The sequence below is a fragment of the Sinocyclocheilus grahami genome, unplaced genomic scaffold (assembly GCF_001515645.1).
Source record: "Sinocyclocheilus grahami isolate Dianchi unplaced genomic scaffold, SAMN03320097.WGS_v1.1 scaffold1297.1, whole genome shotgun sequence".
NCBI classification, from domain to species: Eukaryota; Metazoa; Chordata; class Actinopteri; order Cypriniformes; family Cyprinidae; genus Sinocyclocheilus; species Sinocyclocheilus grahami.
The window spans coordinates 95005-114455 of NW_015506476.1; the positions used below are offsets into that span (position 1 = coordinate 95005).

The following is a 19451-nucleotide window of genomic DNA, read 5'->3' on the forward strand; positions in this document are numbered from 1 at the left end:
TAGAGACTCTTTCACCTAGATATCACACTATAGAGACTGTGTCTGTTCCCTGAACTAGAAAATACAAAAAATGTCCAAACCAATTTAAGAGTAACAATTTAATTGATGTTCAACAAATAGAAATTGTATATAATACAGAGAAACAAGTGATGAAGCGTGGCTTATTGAACATCAGGTCCCTTTCTATGAAAGCGCTTTTTGTAAATGATATGATCACTGATCATAACCTAGATGTGCTCTGTTTAACAGAGACCTGGCTGAAACCAGATGCTTACATTATTTTAAATGATTCTACCCCCCAAGATTGCGGTTATAAACATGAGCCGCGTCAAAAAAGGTAAAGGGGGAGGTGTTGCTACAATTTATAGCACTATGTTCAGTATTTCTCAGGGGGTGGGCTTCAAGTATAACTCGTTTGAAGTAATGGTGCTTCATATAACATTATCCAGAGAAACAAGTGTTAATGATAAATCCCCTGTGATGTTTGTACTGGGTACTGTATACAGGCCACCATCAGAGTTAGTGCTGACTGCAGATAAAGTCTTAATTGTTGGTGATTTTAATATACATGTTAATAATGAAAATTATGCATTAGGATTAGCATTCACAGACATTCTGAACTCTATTAGGGTTAGACAACACGTGTCAAGTCCTACTCATTGTCGAAATCATACTCTAGATTTAATACTGTCACATGAAATTGATGTTAATGGTGTTGAAATTGTGCAGCAAAGTGATGATATCTCAGATCATCATCTAGTCTTGTGTAGAGTATGGTAGAACCATCACTTCTATCAAAAAAGACTGCTTTGTAAGTAATCGTCCTGATTTAATTCCTCAGCATATCCAACAGCTCAGAAAAACTTGATGTAATAGAAGCTATGGACTCTCTCTTTTCTAGCATTTTAGATACGGTTGCTCCTTTACGCTTAAGGAAGATTAAGGAAAACAGTCTGACAGTGGTATAATGAGCACACTCATGCCCCAAAGACAGCAACCCGGAAAATGGAGTGCAGCTGGAGGAAAACAAAACTAGAAGTATTTCGTATTGCATGGCGGGAAAGTACCCTATCCTACAGAAAAGCCTTAAAAACTGCTAGATCGGATTGCTTTCCATCTCTTTTAGAAGAAAACAATCATAACCCCAGGTATTTATTCAATACAGTGACTAAATTAACAAAAAAATAAAGTGGAAAAATAAAATCAACAGGTGTTGAACATTTCCCTCTAGCACAGCAGTAATGCCTTTATGAACTACTTTACTTCCAAGATTGATACTTTTAGAGATAAAATTGTAAACATGCAGCCGTTAGCTACAGTATCGCATCAAATAGTGTGCTATAGATCCCCTGAGGAACAATTCCACTCATTCTTTATTAATTAAATAAACTTGTTAAATCATCTAAACCAACTACATGTGTGTTAGACCCTATTCCATCTAAGCTCCTAAAAGAGGTGCTTCCAGAAGTCATAGATCCTCTTCTGACTATTATTAATTCGTAATTGTCGTTAGGATATGTCCCCAAAACCTTCAAATTGGCTATTATTAAGCCTCTCATTGAAAAACCACAACTTGACCCCAAAGATCTAGTTCATTACAGACCGATCTCAAATCTCCCTTTTCTGTCAAATATACTAGAAAAGGTAGTATCCTCACAATTATATTCCTTCTTAGAGAAAAATGGTATCTGTGAGGATTTCCAGTCAGGATTTAAACCGTATCACAGTACTGAGACTGCTCTCATTAGAGAAACAAATGACCTGCTCTTATCGTCTGATCGTGGTTGTATCTTTCTATTAGTGCTACTGGATCTTAGCACTGGGTTCGACACTATCGACCACAACATTGTTTTGAATACAACTTTGTTGGCATTAATGGAAGTGCATTAGCATGGTTCAAATCATACTTATCTGACCGCCATCAATTCATAGCAGTGAATGAAGAGGTATCATATCGATCACAAGTGCAGTATGGAGTACCTCAAGGCTCAGTACTAGGACCGTTACTTTTCACACTTTACATGTTACCCTTGGGAGATATCATCAGGAAACACGGTGTTAGCTTTCATTGTTATGCTGATGATACTCAGCTCTATATTTCTTCACGGCCCAGTTAAACATACCAATTTGAAAAACGAACCGGATGCATAGTCGATATAAAAGACTGGATGACGAGTAATTTCTTACTGCTAATTTCAGAAAAAACAGAGGTGTTAATTATTGCTTCCAGAAGTCATAGATCCTCTTCTGGCTATTATTAATTTGTAATTGTCGTTAGGATATGTCCCCAAAACCTTCAAATTGGCTATTATTAAGCCTCTCATTGAAAAACCACAACTTGACCCCAAAGATCTAGTTCATTACAGACCGATCTCAAATCTCCCTTTTCTGTCAAATATACTAGAAAAGGTAGTATCCTCACAATTATATTCCTTCTTAGAGAAAAATGGTATCTGTGAGGATTTCCAGTCAGGATTTAAACCGTATCACAGTACTGAGACTGCTCTCATTAGAGAAACAAATGACCTGCTCTTATCGTCTGATCGTGGTTGTATCTTTCTATTAGTGCTACTGGATCTTAGCACTGGGTTCGACACTATCGACCACAACATTGTTTTGAATACAACTTTGTTGGCATTAATGGAAGTGCATTAGCATGGTTCAAATCATACTTATCTGACCGCCATCAATTCATAGCAGTGAATGAAGAGGTATCATATCGATCACAAGTGCAGTATGGAGTACCTCAAGGCTCAGTACTAGGACCGTTACTTTTCACACTTTACATGTTACCCTTGGGAGATATCATCAGGAAACACGGTGTTAGCTTTCATTGTTATGCTGATGATACTCAGCTCTATATTTCTTCACGGCCCAGTTAAACATACCAATTTGAAAAACGAACCGGATGCATAGTCGATATAAAAGACTGGATGACGAGTAATTTCTTACTGCTAATTTCAGAAAAAACAGAGGTGTTAATTATTGGATCTTAAACCTCTGCATGTAATAACCCAGAACACTGTCTAACACTTGATGGCTGCTCTGTCAATTCTTCGTCATCAGTTAGGAACCTAGGTGTGTTATTTGATAGCAATCTTTCATTTGAAAGCCACGTTTCTAGCATTTGTAAAACTGCATTTTTCCATCTAAAAAAATATATCTAAATTATCTAAATAATGCTCAATGTCAAATGCAGAAATGTTAATTCATGCATTCATGACCTCAAGGTTAGATTATTGTAATGATTTATTGGGTGGTTGTTCTGCATGCTTAAACAAACTCCCGCTCATCCAAAATGCAGCAGCTAGAGTTCTTACTAGAACTAGGAAGTATGACCATATTAGACCAGTTCTGTCAACACTGCACTGGCTCCCTATTAAACATCGTATAGATTTGAAAATCTTGCTAATCACTTATAAAGCTAATATTCGAATATTCAAATCTGTTAAAGGAATAATCTGTTGCAGAAATTCGGTGCGATAATGCTTTTGAATCGAAATAATAGATCCCTATGGGGGTATTCACACCAGGCGCGATCATTCATGGCGCAAAAAAGCAAAAAAAATTTTTTCGTCCTGTGTGTTGATTTTTTCCCCATCGCTCCATGTTGAAACGGCCGTCCAATCAGATTTGAGCTTAAATCACGTGACCTGAACAGCTGCTGTTGCACAAAAAGGCAAGAGTGGTTTTGTTTTGAAAACCAGTGTAAACAAACACCGAAGAAGAGTATTCCGAGCGATTCCGAGAGAGAAGAGAGTGGATGCTGAGTTCTTATGTTTGGTATCTGAGAACAGATTTATTCTCACATGTTCTTAATATAATTTCTATTAGGCTATTTAAAATAGCCACTTAGCCACTGCTAAAATAGCCTATTTAAGAGTTTCTGGACAACAGGTGAGCCCCTTCCACACTCAAAGTTTATGTAGCAGCTATCGCAGCGAACCATTCTATCGAAGCTGGCCAATCAGTAGAAATGACATAGTCGTTAAGTTATTGTGGGGAGCTCGGAGGTTGAACCCTCCTTGTACTATGCCAACCTGGGAGTTGTCAATGCCCTCCCTTCAAGCTGCTCTATTCTGCCGAACTGCTTCCCATGCTTCCCTTAAGACTGCCCTCCTATTGGCTTTAGTGTCGGTCAAACGAGTGGCACTGCAGGTGACTTGCAGGCACTGTCAGTCAGTACTTTCCTGTCCTAAGTTTGGGCCTAAAGACTGTTAAGTCATCCTCAAGCCAAGACATGGTTATGTACCTAAGATGCTCTCAACTCCGTTTAAAGTTCAGGTTATCACTCTTCTAGCACTCTGCACACAGATGGTGAGCAGTGCCCCAATCCACTCTGCCTAGTAAGGACTCTTAGAGTGTATGTCAAGCAGTCTAGTCTGTTTAGACAATCAAAGCAGCTCTTTGTTTGTTGCTTCAGAGGCTGCTCTAAAGGTCTACCAGTCATGAAGCAGAGACTTTCTCACTGGATCGTAGATGCCATAGCCTTGGCTTATACCTCAGTAGGCTCACAGTGCCCCATAGGTTTGAGGGCCTACTCCACTAGAGGAATGGCCTCCTTCTGGGCATGGTCTAGCAGAATTTTTATCAGTGAGATTTATTCGGCCTCCGACTGGTCATTGCCTTCTTTGCCAGATTCTATAGCTTAGATGTCCCTGCCCTGCAGGCATGGATTTTGTCCTCTTTAAATACAAATTTCTCCCCAAGGACGGAAAAGGGTTATGTCTTATGGTCCTAAGCCTATCGGCCTGGGTCTCAACTTTGCTCATGCTTTCTAGGATTCCTTAACTTGGGTTTCCCGAGGCTGGGCTCAAAGGGCAGGCTTGGTTCTGCACCGCACGACTTATATAGAGGTCAGCTCTGCCCTTTCTGGTAGACTAGAGTGCCATTGGTTTGTGCAGCTACATAAACGTGAACAAATCAGGCTGCAGTAATAGAGTAAACAGGAGTTTCTTCAAATGCGTTCTATGCAATGCTCGTTCAATTTTCTCAGGGAAACTTGTTTTTTTGTACCCCCATTCCAAGACATTGAATATTGAGTATCTGAGACCTGATTGAATACTTGTATATTCCTAGTGTTTGATGCACAATCCAAGTACATTAAATCTATTAAAATCAATCCAATGTATACAGAGTTGTGCAGGGAGTAAAACTAATATATCTACTGTATGTGTGTGTATATGTGGCACTCTCACAGGTAGCGTCTTCAGTAAGAGATTGGTTTAGAGATTGTGATGTTCCACTCCTCCTTTACGTTTAACAAAGAAAGACCAAAGCGTTAAGCTAAATCTACTAAACCCCATGTGCGAGAAAAGAAGAGGCATACTTATGATTAAAAGGTGAATGAAGACCAAACGCAAAGCTATATGGTTACTCCAACAGGTGCCGTAGCTCAATGTACCGGCTAGCATTCACACACACCTGCTTTTAAATCGCTATTACTGAAAGCAATACACAATAAATACCACCATTGGAAGCGATCGAAAAATTGAATATAAATTACCGAAAGTACCTGCAAGCAAACTCCGCCATAAACGTGCCGCAATGCCAATACCACCAGCCCCACTCTAATCAAACCATAAATAGAACAGATTAGCCTCGAGCCATTCACAGCAATACCCCATCAATGGAGTCTTATCCTACCTGAACGCAAATAGGAAGGAAAAGGGAAACGCCAGGGAGAGGAGAACCCAGAATCATCAGGACACCACCACACCCATCAAAATAAGAGTCCTTAAATAGTATGGCCACTTACACCTCATTGGTCTGCCAATCACACCCCAACTGGGGCCAAAAGCAGATAGAATGCTTACCCTGCTACATATACATATATAAGATACACTATTTCTATGTTTATATGTGCACATACTGTATAAAGACATTGGTAGAATATTGGAATACTGAAGTAAACTTGTATTTTATATATACAATAAGCAGAATAATTGCACCACATAAAGGTACAAAATTATAAAGTTAGAAAGAATGAAGCCTGTGTTGTCAGAACGCCAGTCTGTCAGTCAAAACCAAAGCAAGACGCAATCCAGAGCAATGCGTTATGACAGCGATGTCTCTGATAGTCTGACGGCAGATAAAAGTAAACAATAAATGAATGAGTGATCATTACAAAAGTGCACATCACATCACATACGGAAGCTCAAATGTGTGTGACAGACTAGAATAGACTTCACAGGTTGATGCACGCATATTTCTTCTTGGTTTTAATAGCGGCTGAAGGGGCACATTTGAGCGTCTTCTTTTACTTTTAATGCCGGTTGGCAAATCTACTGGAAAGTGAATACTGCTACCTACTGCACGTCACTTGCATGACAGCTGACATAAAATAAGGAGTGGGCTTAAGGAGAGCTGATACCAAACAGTTAAAAAAATGCTTGATCTACCCCGATCCCGATCCTTGAGATCGGCTCGATATACCCATTTATAATGTATTATAACCAGTTATAATTAATAATGAATATTTCCCCTTTGAGCTAATTTGCTACAGAATTCCTCAGCCAACTTGACTTGCAATCAAAGATTGCTATGTTTATGACACATACTTCAGACACCGGCAATGCTGAGGGCGTTCCATAGCATCAGCAGATGCATTATGAGATCCCATTAGAAAGGAAACATTTCAATAATTTTATAAAAAGTGGGAATTAATTTTAGTTGCAATCAATATCATGACACAAGTGCTGTTGACTAAGTGTCACTTGTACTACACCCCGAATATTTCTTTAAGTATTTTAAGTTTTCATGGTGGATGGTAAGGTAAAGACACAGCCTAAGTTTAAACAAGACGATGATCTGATATAAAACATGTCATATATGTCCCCAAACGTTTAAGCGAAAGCTTTTCTGTGATCTCAGAAAATACATGGACTGTATTAGAAATAGCACCTAAGATTTCATACTGGGTTACTGAAAAAGTGAAAGCAATTTTTTTTATGTTGGTAAGCAATTCAGTTTATGGCTATATCTCAGTTTTTACTAAGAACATCTTAAACCATAAAATCGAATTAATTTAGATATTCAAAGGACCAAAACCATTCTCATCATGTTTCACATTATAGCTAGTAAGCATATACAAAGCAAGCATACACACCTTTTTTTGTTGAAAGCATGATGAATTGATCCATTTAGCAAGACTGTAATATTTCCACATGCAGCCATAGCAAACTGCAAAGACAGATTCAAACCAATGATATGCATTAATGCAGTTGAATTCCATTTTGATAAAAAAAAATAGAATTACCATTTAGACAACACTGCTGGTCAGCTGAGAGCTAGTATACAGTTTTGTGACATATAGTTTATATATGTTTTTAATAATATGGAATGAACAAGGCTTACATTCTGAGAAGCCTGCTTCCAAAGTGAATACACAGGATGGTTCAAACACGCTGACCATTTTGGACAGGACTGATAGTCAAAACCTTAGGGCAGACAAAGAGAAAGAGGGCTTTAGTAGCCTAAAAATGATTTATATCTATAAAATGTATTCAAGCATTGAATGTTTTCTGTCCATCTATCATCAATAAAACTAGTAATTGTACCATCTTTTGGTGGTACCTCTCTCTCTCTCCTGCTGTCCACACCAGATCAAATCATTGAACATGAATCCCAGCAGTGTGTCTTCTAACGTCCAGAAGGATCCTGTGACAGCTACATAGCTGTGCATGAGGTCTCTTGTCTTACTCCAGAACAGCAACTTTAAAATTATTAGAATGTTTTTAAATTAAAGAAATCAAATCCAAGAGATATCTAGTCAGTTCAACAGAATCTCACAACAATTTGTAACTTTTTTGATTTGTTGCCATTTTTTATGAATTTGTACAACCTCTCCACTCACTCAAATGAAGGATAGATTTTAGGTGGGGGTTAGGGATGGAGCTTACTTTTTTCATACAAATCATACACTTTCATACAAACTACGTTGTAAGAATTCACACAAAATTGCATAGTAGTTACATTTTCTCCAGAGACTGGAGTTAGTAAAAAAAAAAAAAAAAACAGCCACTACATCGGGTATAAAAAGTCTACACACCCTTGGTAAAATTGCAGCTTTTTGAGATGTAAAAAACCCTGAATCCAATTAAAATCATGTCAGAACTTTTTCCATCTTTAATGTAATATTGAAACCTACAAAAGTCATGTAACAAACAAACAAACAAACAAACAAACAAACAGAAAGCTTTAAGGAAAAAATAAAAATAAAATACTTTTGCTTTTAGTACAACAGCCAGTCTTCAATTTTTTGAAAAAAAAAAAAGAGCTCTGGATTTATCACATTGCAGGGGATCTCCTATGCACAGCTCTTTTCACCTGGCAGAGGATGAGACCTCTGGATGGCCAGCGGAGATGGAGACCTCCTCAGAGGAGCAGACAAAAGATATGACCATGGTGGAGCCAATGGAGAAAGGGACCATGGCAGAGCTGAAGACCAGAACAGAGGAGCCAACAGGGGAGATCACCATGGGGAGTCATTGGAGGAAGAGGTCACAGCAGAACCATCAAGGTGGAAGAACCTGTTGGAGCCAGAGGGATGACGATCCACAGCATTATCCGAGGAACCTTTGACCATGGTGGAACCAGTGGATCAGAAGACAGCGTTAGAGCCAGAGGAAATAGAGACCCAGGTGGAAGCAGAGATATCAAGGACCAAGGTGGACATGAACAGTCGGAGGACCAAGGCGGAACTGCATGGCGAGGCAGAGACAGAGACAGAGGCAGAGTCGGTGGATGTGAGGGATAGAATTGCCAAGGTGGAGTCAGGAACCCGGAGGAACGTGATGGAGCTGGAGAGCCGTAAGTCTCAGATTGTGGTCTATACACAGCTGGCATTTTTAAGGCATTTAATTTATTAATTAATTAATTTATTTGCTGGTTTCAATATTCCATTAAATGTGGAAGAAATTATTTTACATGCAGGTATATTTTACATTTTAAAAAGCAGGAATTTTAACAGGGTTATATAGACATTTTACATTGACATTTGCTTTTATGTGATTCATTAAGAATATACAATTGAATAATATAATTAATATTAAAAATATAATAAATTATTATCAGAAAAAGACAGCCAATTTTGTCTCTAAAACACTTTCACTGTAAACAGAATAAAAGAACAAAAATAACTAAATATGCCCTGGAGCAGGTTGGCCATGGCCCTGAACACTGCTAAAAACCAGTCCACCTTCTAATGCCAGAGAGAAAAAAAAGAAAAAAAAATCCTTTCTGTGCAACAGGCCTCTGACAAACAAACAAACAAACAAACAATAAATAAATACATACATACATAATGCAAAAATAACACAAACCAACATGTCTTTTTCCTTATAGGATGGGTCTTTGTTGTTGTTTTTGCTTTATTTTTTTACTTAAAATACAAAGTTAATACACTCTGTTCTTGAGCCCAGTTTTATTTTTAGCTTTTAATGCTAAATATACATATTTAATAAATATTTCTAAAAACTTTCTATACTGTTGTTAGAGTTGTTTTGAAAACAATTGCATGGAATCACCTTGCCACATGGTAAAGTCTGAGTGATGACCTGGAACATTTTTTGGTAATCTTTAACTGTAACATCGCAGGGTGATGACCTAACCACAGCCTTTTCAAACTCCTGCCATATCTTCTCACAATTATACCTGTTAGACAGAAATGTTAAACATTTCTCCAGTTTGCTTTTTTAAGGACTCAATGCAATATTAGCTAATGAAAGTGAAAGTAATGAGACAAATACAGATCTGACATTTTTCTCTAAACAAGTTTATGAAATCATGTGAAAGACTGACTACATAAAAAATATATTATTGCATTTTCCTATGAGTAATTTCAAATGTATTGCTTATAAGGCACTGGGTTAAAATGAACAATATTAGCATTTAAAATGCTTATAGGCCCACATCTTACCTGGGGTTGAGATTAGCCAGAGTTACATATTCAAAACACCGTCCAATGACGATCTGTTTAAGATTTGGTGTAGTCCCAAACTCTGCTGTTATATCCGTAAGAACAAACAGCAAGGCAAATCCTAACCAAATTATAAACATGTAAAACATAAAACGTAAGGGATAAGATAAAACTAGTAATCCGTCTAACAGATGCTTACCTAAAATCATCCTGAAAACAGTGTACTTTCCTCCTCTCTAGCAGTTAACACTAAATCTGTGAGGTAAAGAAAATGAGATAGTCATGTGTGCAGAACACTACAGGGAAGCATCAGGGAGCAGGGAGGGACAACAACAACATAAGCCTGTGTCCTTAGAAATTACCAAACTAATTTAATCACTGCAAAAATGTACTTCACCCTCACATTCCCAAGCGTATTCTGTGTGTCTTATGTTGTTTAGCTGATCTTAAATGAAGAATGTTTTAACAATAAAAAAACAGAACTCACATTCTATAAAGATTATGCAAATGTTTGTAAAATATGTAAAGAATAAAACTAGGCCACAGGAATAAGGTATCAGAATGCAGTAAAGGAAATTAAATTAGCAAAGCACATAATATATAGGCTAATATTATTCATCATATCATGAAAGACTAAAATAGACACCACTTTAGTTTTGTCCCTCTGAGTGAAGAAACCACAAATTCTAGACATAAACCCTTCCACACTCTACAAAAAAACGGGTTCTCATGATTCTAATTATGATGTAAGTTGGGCATTTTCACATGGAGGGAGGAGGGAATGACCATGTGAACACTTAAGTAGAACATTTGTATAAACTGCTATAGGGGAGAGTGTCTTTAATCACTAAATCAAAAATATGAATGCTTTTTTCACATATGTTCACAATTGACCTTATAATTATAAATCACACAGATCTGTGACTATTTCTATTTCAACGTAATTTACAGGGCGCATGTGCACCAAAGCGTTTTTCCCCGTGGCTAGCGTATTTTTTCAGTTGTTCTCAATGGGAACGGCACGTCTTTAACAGATTAAATTGCCGGACTACCATAATATTGTAATAAAAAATGTTTTTGGAGAAACATTTAATTCACTATGCGTTTGCCATTACTTCAGCGGATATTCTGTATCATAGCAACCACAGTGTCTTAACGGAAAAAAAGCGCTCACAGCTGGGCGTTTTCAACAGAGCGCCTGAAGTTTTCAGCTGGCAAAAAACGCTTTGGTGTTTCTTGTTGGTCAGCCTAATTATGGTTTAGCTGGAAGATTGCCAGCATATATCCCTGCACTGCAAAGAACCAACGGGTAGTAGGCTATCCCTGTAACAGTTCCAGCATAGCCTACTCTGAATCAGTAACATAAAAAATAAGACTTCTAAACAACATCCTCATATATCTGTGAGTTTGCGGGTATTTATATTTCACAAACAATGGTAAGTGTCTGTAAATCTAAAGTCAGTTGTGGAAGCTTCCAGGAAAGCGGATCAAGAATGGGTCTCTGCTAGTACAATAAGGGGGCGTTTCTCAATTATTGGGCGTTTCCTAACTGGGATTGGTGTTCCCTTTCGATTCGTTCACTTCCACATTGCATTACTATGCTTATGGGGAAACCCTTCCTCCAAATACTACTGAAGCCTTACTGAATCACCCCAGTGAAACTGGCCAATGGCGTTCAAGCACGTGGAATATGAGGGGCTTCCCACTCTATATAAGGCAGCGCTTGAACGTCATTCATTCAGAATTTTTCCTTCAGCCAACCTTCTACGAGAAACAAGAAGACTATCAGCAAGAGTACTCACCGTGATCTACACGCTGCAGCGGACATGCCTTCTCTCCCCTGCTGTGTTCTGGTGAGCTTCGGACAAAGATGACCTCTCGTTATTGCCTCTCCTACGCGGAGCCAATCGAACTCTCCGATGGCCACAAATCGTGCGTCTTCTGCCCGGATCGCGCCCACGTAGAGGCGGCGCTTGGGGGATCGGACTGCCCCCAATGCTTCCCTTCCAGTGCACTTCATGACCGCTGATTTCTGTCCCTCCCCCGGCATGCAAGATGTGATGTCTTTTGGGGGCCATGGAGGCCACTGAGGATGAAGATGATGCCATTTTTGTGACATGTGACATGTGACATGTGGCCAAGTATGGTGACCCATACTCGGAATTAGTGCTCTGCATTTACCCATCCAAAGTGCACACACACAGCAGTGAACACACACACACCGTGAACACACACAGTGGGCAGTGGCAGTGTCAGTGTCTGTGAGGCAGTGTCTGTGAGGGAGGAGTGCTCCAACAGCCCGCTGGATTACACTGCGCTCCACGGGGGACCTCCATCATAGTGATGTTGAGCTCCTACGAGTCCTGACCAAGGCGCTTGATGAGCTCGGTTTGGAGTGGGCGCCTCCTGCCGAGCAGGCCAGAAGCCGTCTGGATGAGTGGAACCTCCAGTCGGACCGCGGCCGAAAGGACACACCGCAGAGGCCCGGCCCCTTTTTCCGCGTTCCACGACGAAATAGCAAAGTCGTGGAACGCACCACTCACCAGTCAAGTGCACAATCCGGGATCCTCCTCCTGTCATCTGTGGACGACGCTGACAGAGTGGGGTATGTTAAACTATTCCCAGTGGAGGAAACCATCGCTGCCCATCTCTGTCCTGCAGCCGCGGCGAACTGAAGAGTGAGAAACAATGCGTCTCTCCCCTCTAAACCTTGCTGCGCCACCGCAAATCTTCGCTGGCAAGGCTTTCTCAGCATTGCACGTGATGTTGATACTCTAGGTGTATCAGGCCAAACTTCTCAAGTCTCTGTATGAGGGTGGCCCGGACCCTAAAGTTTTCAAAGAGCTCCGACGCACCACGGATCTGGCCCTCAGAGCGACGAAAGTTACAGCTAGTGCGATCAGCCGCAAAATGGGGAATCTTGTGGTGCTGGATCGTCACCTGTGGCTTACCCTGACTGAGTTGAAAGACTCATAGAAGACGGCCCTTCTGGACACACCCATGAATCCATCAGGTTTCTTTGGAGCGTCGGTGGAGACATTCACGGAGCACTTCGTTGAATAGCAGAAACAGTCTAAGGTCATTAACCACTTCATGCCAAAACGCGCCGGCCCGAAGCCTCCCACTCCTCCTCTTCTGCTGCTGTTCACCGTGAACATGAGATGGCGGTGAGGCCAAGACAGCCGTGGCCGAAGAGGAGGAGGAAAGCTGCACCAAGCACCGAAGACGAGCCACTGAAGAAGTCTGCTCGCTCCGCTGTGTTCACCACGCCCCCCTGCCTGTTGCGGGCGGTGAGAACAATTGTCATGTTTGTGTTTTGACTGCTTCACTGTGCAGTGCAATAAAGTAAAAAAAATAAAAAATACAAAACTCACCTCAATATCAGGGCAATTTTCCTCCTCTCACTCCCCTCTCCCCCATCACTCACTCTCACACTCGTGTGGTATAAAACTCCCTCCCCCCCAACGGCGAGTTATCCGTCACAGTGTGCAGCCTGTCTCGCCCGCTGTCACAGTTCACAGAAGCTTGGCAGGCGCTGTCAGGGGTATCAGAGTGGGTAATGAAATCAATAAAGAACGGCTACACGCTTCAGTTCTTCCGCAGACTGCTCCGTTTCAATGGTGTGTTAATATCTACTGTATGGGAGCAGAATGCCTCAGTTCTGCGAGAGGTAAAACACAATCTTCTCACAAAACGCACTGTACAGACACTGCCCATTGCAGATCGCGAGAGCAGCTTCTACAGTCATTATTTTCTGGTGCCAAAGAAAGACGGCGAACTCCACCCAATCTTGGATTTGAGACCACTGAATCGCGCGCCACAGGTGCTTCCTGAGATTTGCATTCGAGGGGATAGTGTATCAATTCACGGTCCTACCCTTCGGTTTTTTAAGTGGCCCCTCGTACATTTACGAAGTGCATGGATGCTGCTCTCTCTCCTCTGAAGCAGAGCGGAATGTGCATCCTGAACTATCTCGATGATTGGCTTGTCTTAGCCCAATCAGAGAGTGCGCTGCTCAGCGACAAGCTCAGACTCCTCGCTTATCTTCAGAGCTTAGGGCTGACTGTGAATATGCAAAAAGCATGCTGGTACCGAGTCAGAACATCTCCTTTTTAGGAGTGGAGCTGAATTCAATCAATATTCAATCACGCCTGTCGGAGGAGCGCTCACAAAAACTGATCAGCTCTCTTGCAGTCTTCAAGTTAGGACACTCTCCCCAGCTGAAATGCTTTCAGAGGACCCCTGGCCAGATGGCTGCCGCCTCAACAGTGTGCAAATTAGGACTCCTACATATGCGACTGCTTCAGCTCTGGCTGAAAAGTTGCGTGCCACAGAGAACAGGCACTTTGTGCGTACGAGTAACACACGACTGCTTAAAAGCGCTGACCCCTTGGCACGATATGACTCTGTATTGCCGGGGCGTTCCTTTTGGCCAAGTGATCAGGAGAAAAACCGTTACGACAGATGAATCAAGCATGGGCTGTTGAGCTGGATGCTACGGCAGACCAGCCTTCGGGACGTGGTCAGAAATGGAGAAGTTGTGGCACATAAAATGTCTGGAGCGCCGTGCTGTACACCTATGCTGCTTGCCAATGTCCAATCCTTAGAGAATTAGTTGGACGATCTTAGAGCCAGGATAAGTTTCCAACAGGACATTAGGGACTGTAACATCCTTTGTTTGTCTGAAACATGGCTAACGACCTCGGTCCCGGACACTGCTGTAACGCTGTCTGATAAATTCTCTGTTTTAAGGATGGACAGAACAGCTGAGTCCGGTAAATCCAAAGGTGGTGGAGTGTGTTTCATGATTAACAAGAAATGGTGTGACCCCAGGAATATCTCCACTCTGTTGCACTCCTGCTCGCCTCATCTGGAACATTTAGCCCCGGCAGTTTTCATCAATCATCATTACTGCTGTTTACATTCCACCACAGGCAGACACCAGCTTGGCTTTATCTAAGCTTCACGATGTGCTCAGCGGTTACATTAACAAACATCCTGACACTGCTTTTATCATCACGGGGGACTTTAACAAAGCCAACCTCAGGCAGGTCATGCCGAACTTTTATCAACATATATCCTGTCCAACTAGAGGTCCGAATACAGTGGATCATTGCTACTCTCAGTATAAGAATGCCTACAAAGCTCGCTCACTACCGGCTTTTGGCAAATTGGACCATGCCGTGGTTTTCCTCACACTGGAATATAAACAAAGGCTCGTTCAAGAACCCCCGGTGCAGAGAGTAGTGACGCGCTGGTCCTCCCACTCAGAAGCTATGCTACATCCTCTTGATGACGTCGACTGGGACATGTTCCGAGCGAGTTCATCTAATGTCAGCGAGTTCACGGATGTAGCATTAAGCTTTGTAAACACGCTAACCGAACAAGCAACAGATACAATAACCATAAGGACCTTCTCAAATCAGAAACCATGGGTGGACAGAACAATCCGTGCTGCAGTAAACAAACGCACTGCCATACACCGCCGGTCTGTCATCGGGGAACATGAGTGAGTACAAAGCATCGTGCTATGATCTCCGACGGGCGGTAAGAGCCGCCAAACTCCGATACAGGGAACGAATAGAGTCTCATTTTCAGCTCAATGGCTCTCGATGCATGTGGCAGGGACTGAGAACCATCTGTGCCTTTGGAAATAAATCCTCTGCAGCTGTGAGAGCAGACCCGTCGCTGGCTGACGAGTTAAACTCTTTCTACAGCCGCTTTGAATGCAATCGAGGAAGCGCGACTCTGCCGATCAGCGCGTCAGGAAGCTGCAGACAGAGCAGCGATAATCATGTAATTACTGTGTCGGAGGACGAGGTTCAGAGGGCCCTAAAGCGAGTGGACGTCAGGAAAGCAACAGGTCCTGATGGGATTTCGGGCTGTGTTCTGAGGTCCTGTGCTGATCAACTCGGTGGTTTGTTTACATCCATCTTTAATGAGTCCCTTGCTACCTCGGTGGTTCCCACCCCCTTTAAAAAATCTGTCATCATCCCTGTGCCTAAGAACAATAACCCCTCTTGCCTGAATGACTATCGTCCAGTTGCCCTCACGTCAATAGTCATGAAAGTCTTTGAGAAACTTATAAAGAACAACATTTGCTCCTCCATCCCTGATACTTTGGACCCTCTTCAGTTTGCCTATTGCTCCTACAGATCTACTGAAGATGCCATCTCTCACATCCTGCATTCTTCCCTCATGCACATTGACAGCAGCAATGGGAACTATGTAAGGCTGCTATTCATGAACTATAGCTCAGCTTTCAATACTATAGTCCCCATCAAGCTAGCTTCTAAACTCATGGACCTCGGCCTGAATTCTTCACCCTGCAACTGGATTCTAGATTTCCTTACTGGTAGACCTCAAGTGGTGAAAGTAGGCCAGTTCCCCTCCAACTCCATCACCCTGAACGTGGGAGCTCCACAGGGCTGTCCTGAGTCCTCTGCTCTACTCTCTCTACACACATGACTGCGTGTCTTCCCACAGCTCCACATCTATTATCAAATTTGCTGATGATACTGTGGTTCTGGGCCTCATTTCCAAGAACAATGCATACTTGGATGAGGTAGAGAAACTCACAACATGGTGCCAGGACAATTGTCTCTCTATGAATGTGAGTAAAACTAAAGAGCTGATTGTGGACTTCAGGAAGAGACAGCAGCGGCCCTATACTCCTCTTATCATCAGTGGAACCCCAGTGGAGAGGGTGAGCAGCTTCAAGTACCTTGGTGTAAACATCTCCACCCTGGTAACTGTCTTTTCATTTTGCTGCCATCTGGTAAGCTCTTCCGTAGCCTGATGGCAAACACCGAGAGACTTAGGAGGAGCTTCTTCCCCCAGGCCATCAGGCTCCTAAACTCAAACTCTTAACACCAACATGACTTCACTTAATTATCAGTAAGACACTTAATATACTGACATTGCCACTTGCACATAGCAATTTCTGTAATCTTTTATTTATTAACTTTTTTAACTCTATTGCTGCTATGTAACTACCCTGTACAACCTGTTTGCACATTCTTCTCTTGTACATTCCTGCTCATCTTAATATTTATTAAGTCTACAGTATACTGTCCTGCGCATTTGTTTTTATTCTTATTTTTTTTATCTTTTTTCCATACCTATATTTATATATCATTTTCTTGTGTTTGTATTCTTTAATAATTGCACTGTCCATGGAGCGGACCTGACTTACATTTCACTGCTGGTCATATATTCTCTATATAACCATGTATGTGACAAATAAAAAATCTTGAATCTTGAATCTAGCGCTTGAGTGCTTTCTCCCGGACATTCTCCACTGTCACGTTCTCATCAGGATGGACAACATGACAGTGGTAGCGTTTATAAATCACCGTGTGAGCTCGCGGCCGCTGCTGGCGAGAGCCCTTCTTCTGTGGGCAGATCAACTCCTCCTCTCCATCCGGGCAGTACATGTCTCTGGACACCTGAATTACGGCGCAGACTTACTGTCGAAGGGTGCGGTGATCCACGGAGAGTGGAAATGGCACCCTTTGACAGTCAATATGATTTGGAGTGTATTCGGTAGAGTGGAGGTGGATCTCTTCGGCGAACACTCACTGCCCGCTGTTTTATTCAGTGACGCGGTCTCCCCTGGGAGTGGATTCACTAGCTCACAGCTGACTGAAAGTACACAAGTATGCCTTTCCTCCAGTGAAACTTTGCAAAATCAGAGAGGAAAGGGAATCTGTTCTGAAGGTGGCACCGAAGTGGCCCAACCAGCCGTGGTTCCCAGAACTGGTGGAGATGCTGGTAGACCCCCCGTGGACTATCCCACTGAAGAGAGACCCGATATGGCACCCAAATCCTGAGTCATGGAGCCTTCATGTCAGGCCGCTCAACAGAGCTTGCCAGTAACAGATGCACTTCCTCAGTGCGTGTTGAACACTATCTTTGAGGCTAGGGCTCCTTCCACGTGGCGTCTTTACACAGATAAATGGAGAGTTTTCACAAATTGGTGCGTATCGCGGGGCGAAGACCCATTCAACTGCCCAATACCAATAATTCTTGCCTTCCTTCAAGAGCGATTTGATAGTGGTCGCATGCCATCCACATTGAAAGTGTATTTGGCTGCTATAACAGCCTTTCATGCGCACCTCGATAATCGCCCAATCGGAAGAAATTACCTGATCATATGATTTTTAAAATGAGCAAGAAGGCTGAACCCTCCTCGCCCTTCCACCCTACCCACTTGGGACTTGGCACTTGTGCTTGATGCTCTTACAGTACCCCGGTTCGAGCGTTCCTGCTTGCGCTGGCCTCTGTTAAGCGAGTTGGGGACCTGCAGGCACGGTCAATTGACGACTCGTGTATTGAATTCGGGCCAGGTGATTGCAGACTCACCTTGAAGCCTAGAAAAGGTTATGTGCCTAAAGTACTTTCGACTCCATTTAAAGCACAGGTCATAACACTATCTGCTTTCCGCTCCGAAACACTGGCCGGTGTGAAGGTTTGTTAAACGATTTGACTAAGGATCAAATAGTAGAATTTGCAGGTCACTATAAAATTAATTTGGTAAGCTAAGATAAACGTTTAAAAGACAACATTAAATCCCTGGTAAAAACAGAGTTAATCGAGCTTGGTGTTTTAGAGTCTCAGTATTTGGAAGGTGCATCAGATTTCATTAATGCGACGCCTACAATGTCTCATCTAACATTTGAACAACAAAAACAATTGTTGTTAATTCAAACTGAGATGAAAGAGAAAATGTTAGAAGCGCAAAATCGTGTTGAGATGTCTAAAGTTCAGTTACAACAACAACAACTTGATCTTGAATGTTATTGTTTAGATCTAATAAGAGATGATAAACTTCCTTTAAAGGGGTCATATGTTGCTAAAAAGAACATTATTTTGTGTATTTGGTGTAATGAAATGTGTTTATGCGGTTTAAGGTTAAAAAAACACATTATTTTCCACATACTGTACATTATTGTTTCTCCTCTATGCCCCACCTTTCTTTTTACAAAGCTCATCGGTCTGAATGAATTCTTGAGACACTCATCACTCCAATGGAGCCTGATTTTCAGAAGCTTCATGACTTTATTTGATGATGCTTTTGAAGCTTCTGAAACTCGGGCTCCATTGACTGATGTTGTATGAACCGAAACCAGCAGGACAAACTTGACCAAACTCACATCCTCAATGTCTTTTGGTCTTTCTCTAGATGCTCCAGCTGGTTCTGGGCTCACTGAGGATGAAGAGACCACAGCAACATCCGGCCCAGATGAGGCAGTAAGGGCAGGTGGAGTGATGGAGTGTCTCATCCATGGCCCTGGACCATTTCCAGGATGCTGCTGTGGACTCCTCCATCCTCACTGCCCACACCAGTCTGCAGACATTCAGATCCTGCAAAGATGCACAAACGTAATACAAAAGCAGTCATTTTAACAGCACAATGTCATTTGATTTCTGTATTAGAAGTAACAAAATTATCTTACTTTATGATCTTATTTCAGGTTTTCCCTTTTTTTCACAAATTGCCCTGATGAGATACATGAAATATCAGGTCACC

The 19451-nt window shown here is 41.9% G+C and overlaps 1 protein-coding gene across 1 annotated transcript in view; it reads right to left on the reverse strand.

The window, feature by feature from the left end:
* The window catches only part of LOC107568972 (ADP-ribosyl cyclase/cyclic ADP-ribose hydrolase 1), a 68050-nt gene extending 57876 nt beyond the window's left edge, over positions 1-10174 (reverse strand). The window contains exons 1-6 of the mRNA XM_016254972.1: positions 10119-10174; positions 9920-10040; positions 9528-9654; positions 7576-7714; positions 7357-7439; positions 7109-7182 (exon numbers count right to left, since the gene is read on the reverse strand). Coding sequence (XP_016110458.1) covers positions 7109-7182; positions 7357-7439; positions 7576-7714; positions 9528-9654; positions 9920-10040; positions 10119-10128 — 554 coding nt within the window. The 5' untranslated portion in view covers positions 10129-10174. The remainder of the gene's footprint in view (positions 1-7108; positions 7183-7356; positions 7440-7575; positions 7715-9527; positions 9655-9919; positions 10041-10118) is intronic.
* Between the last annotated feature and the right edge of the window lie 9277 nt (positions 10175-19451).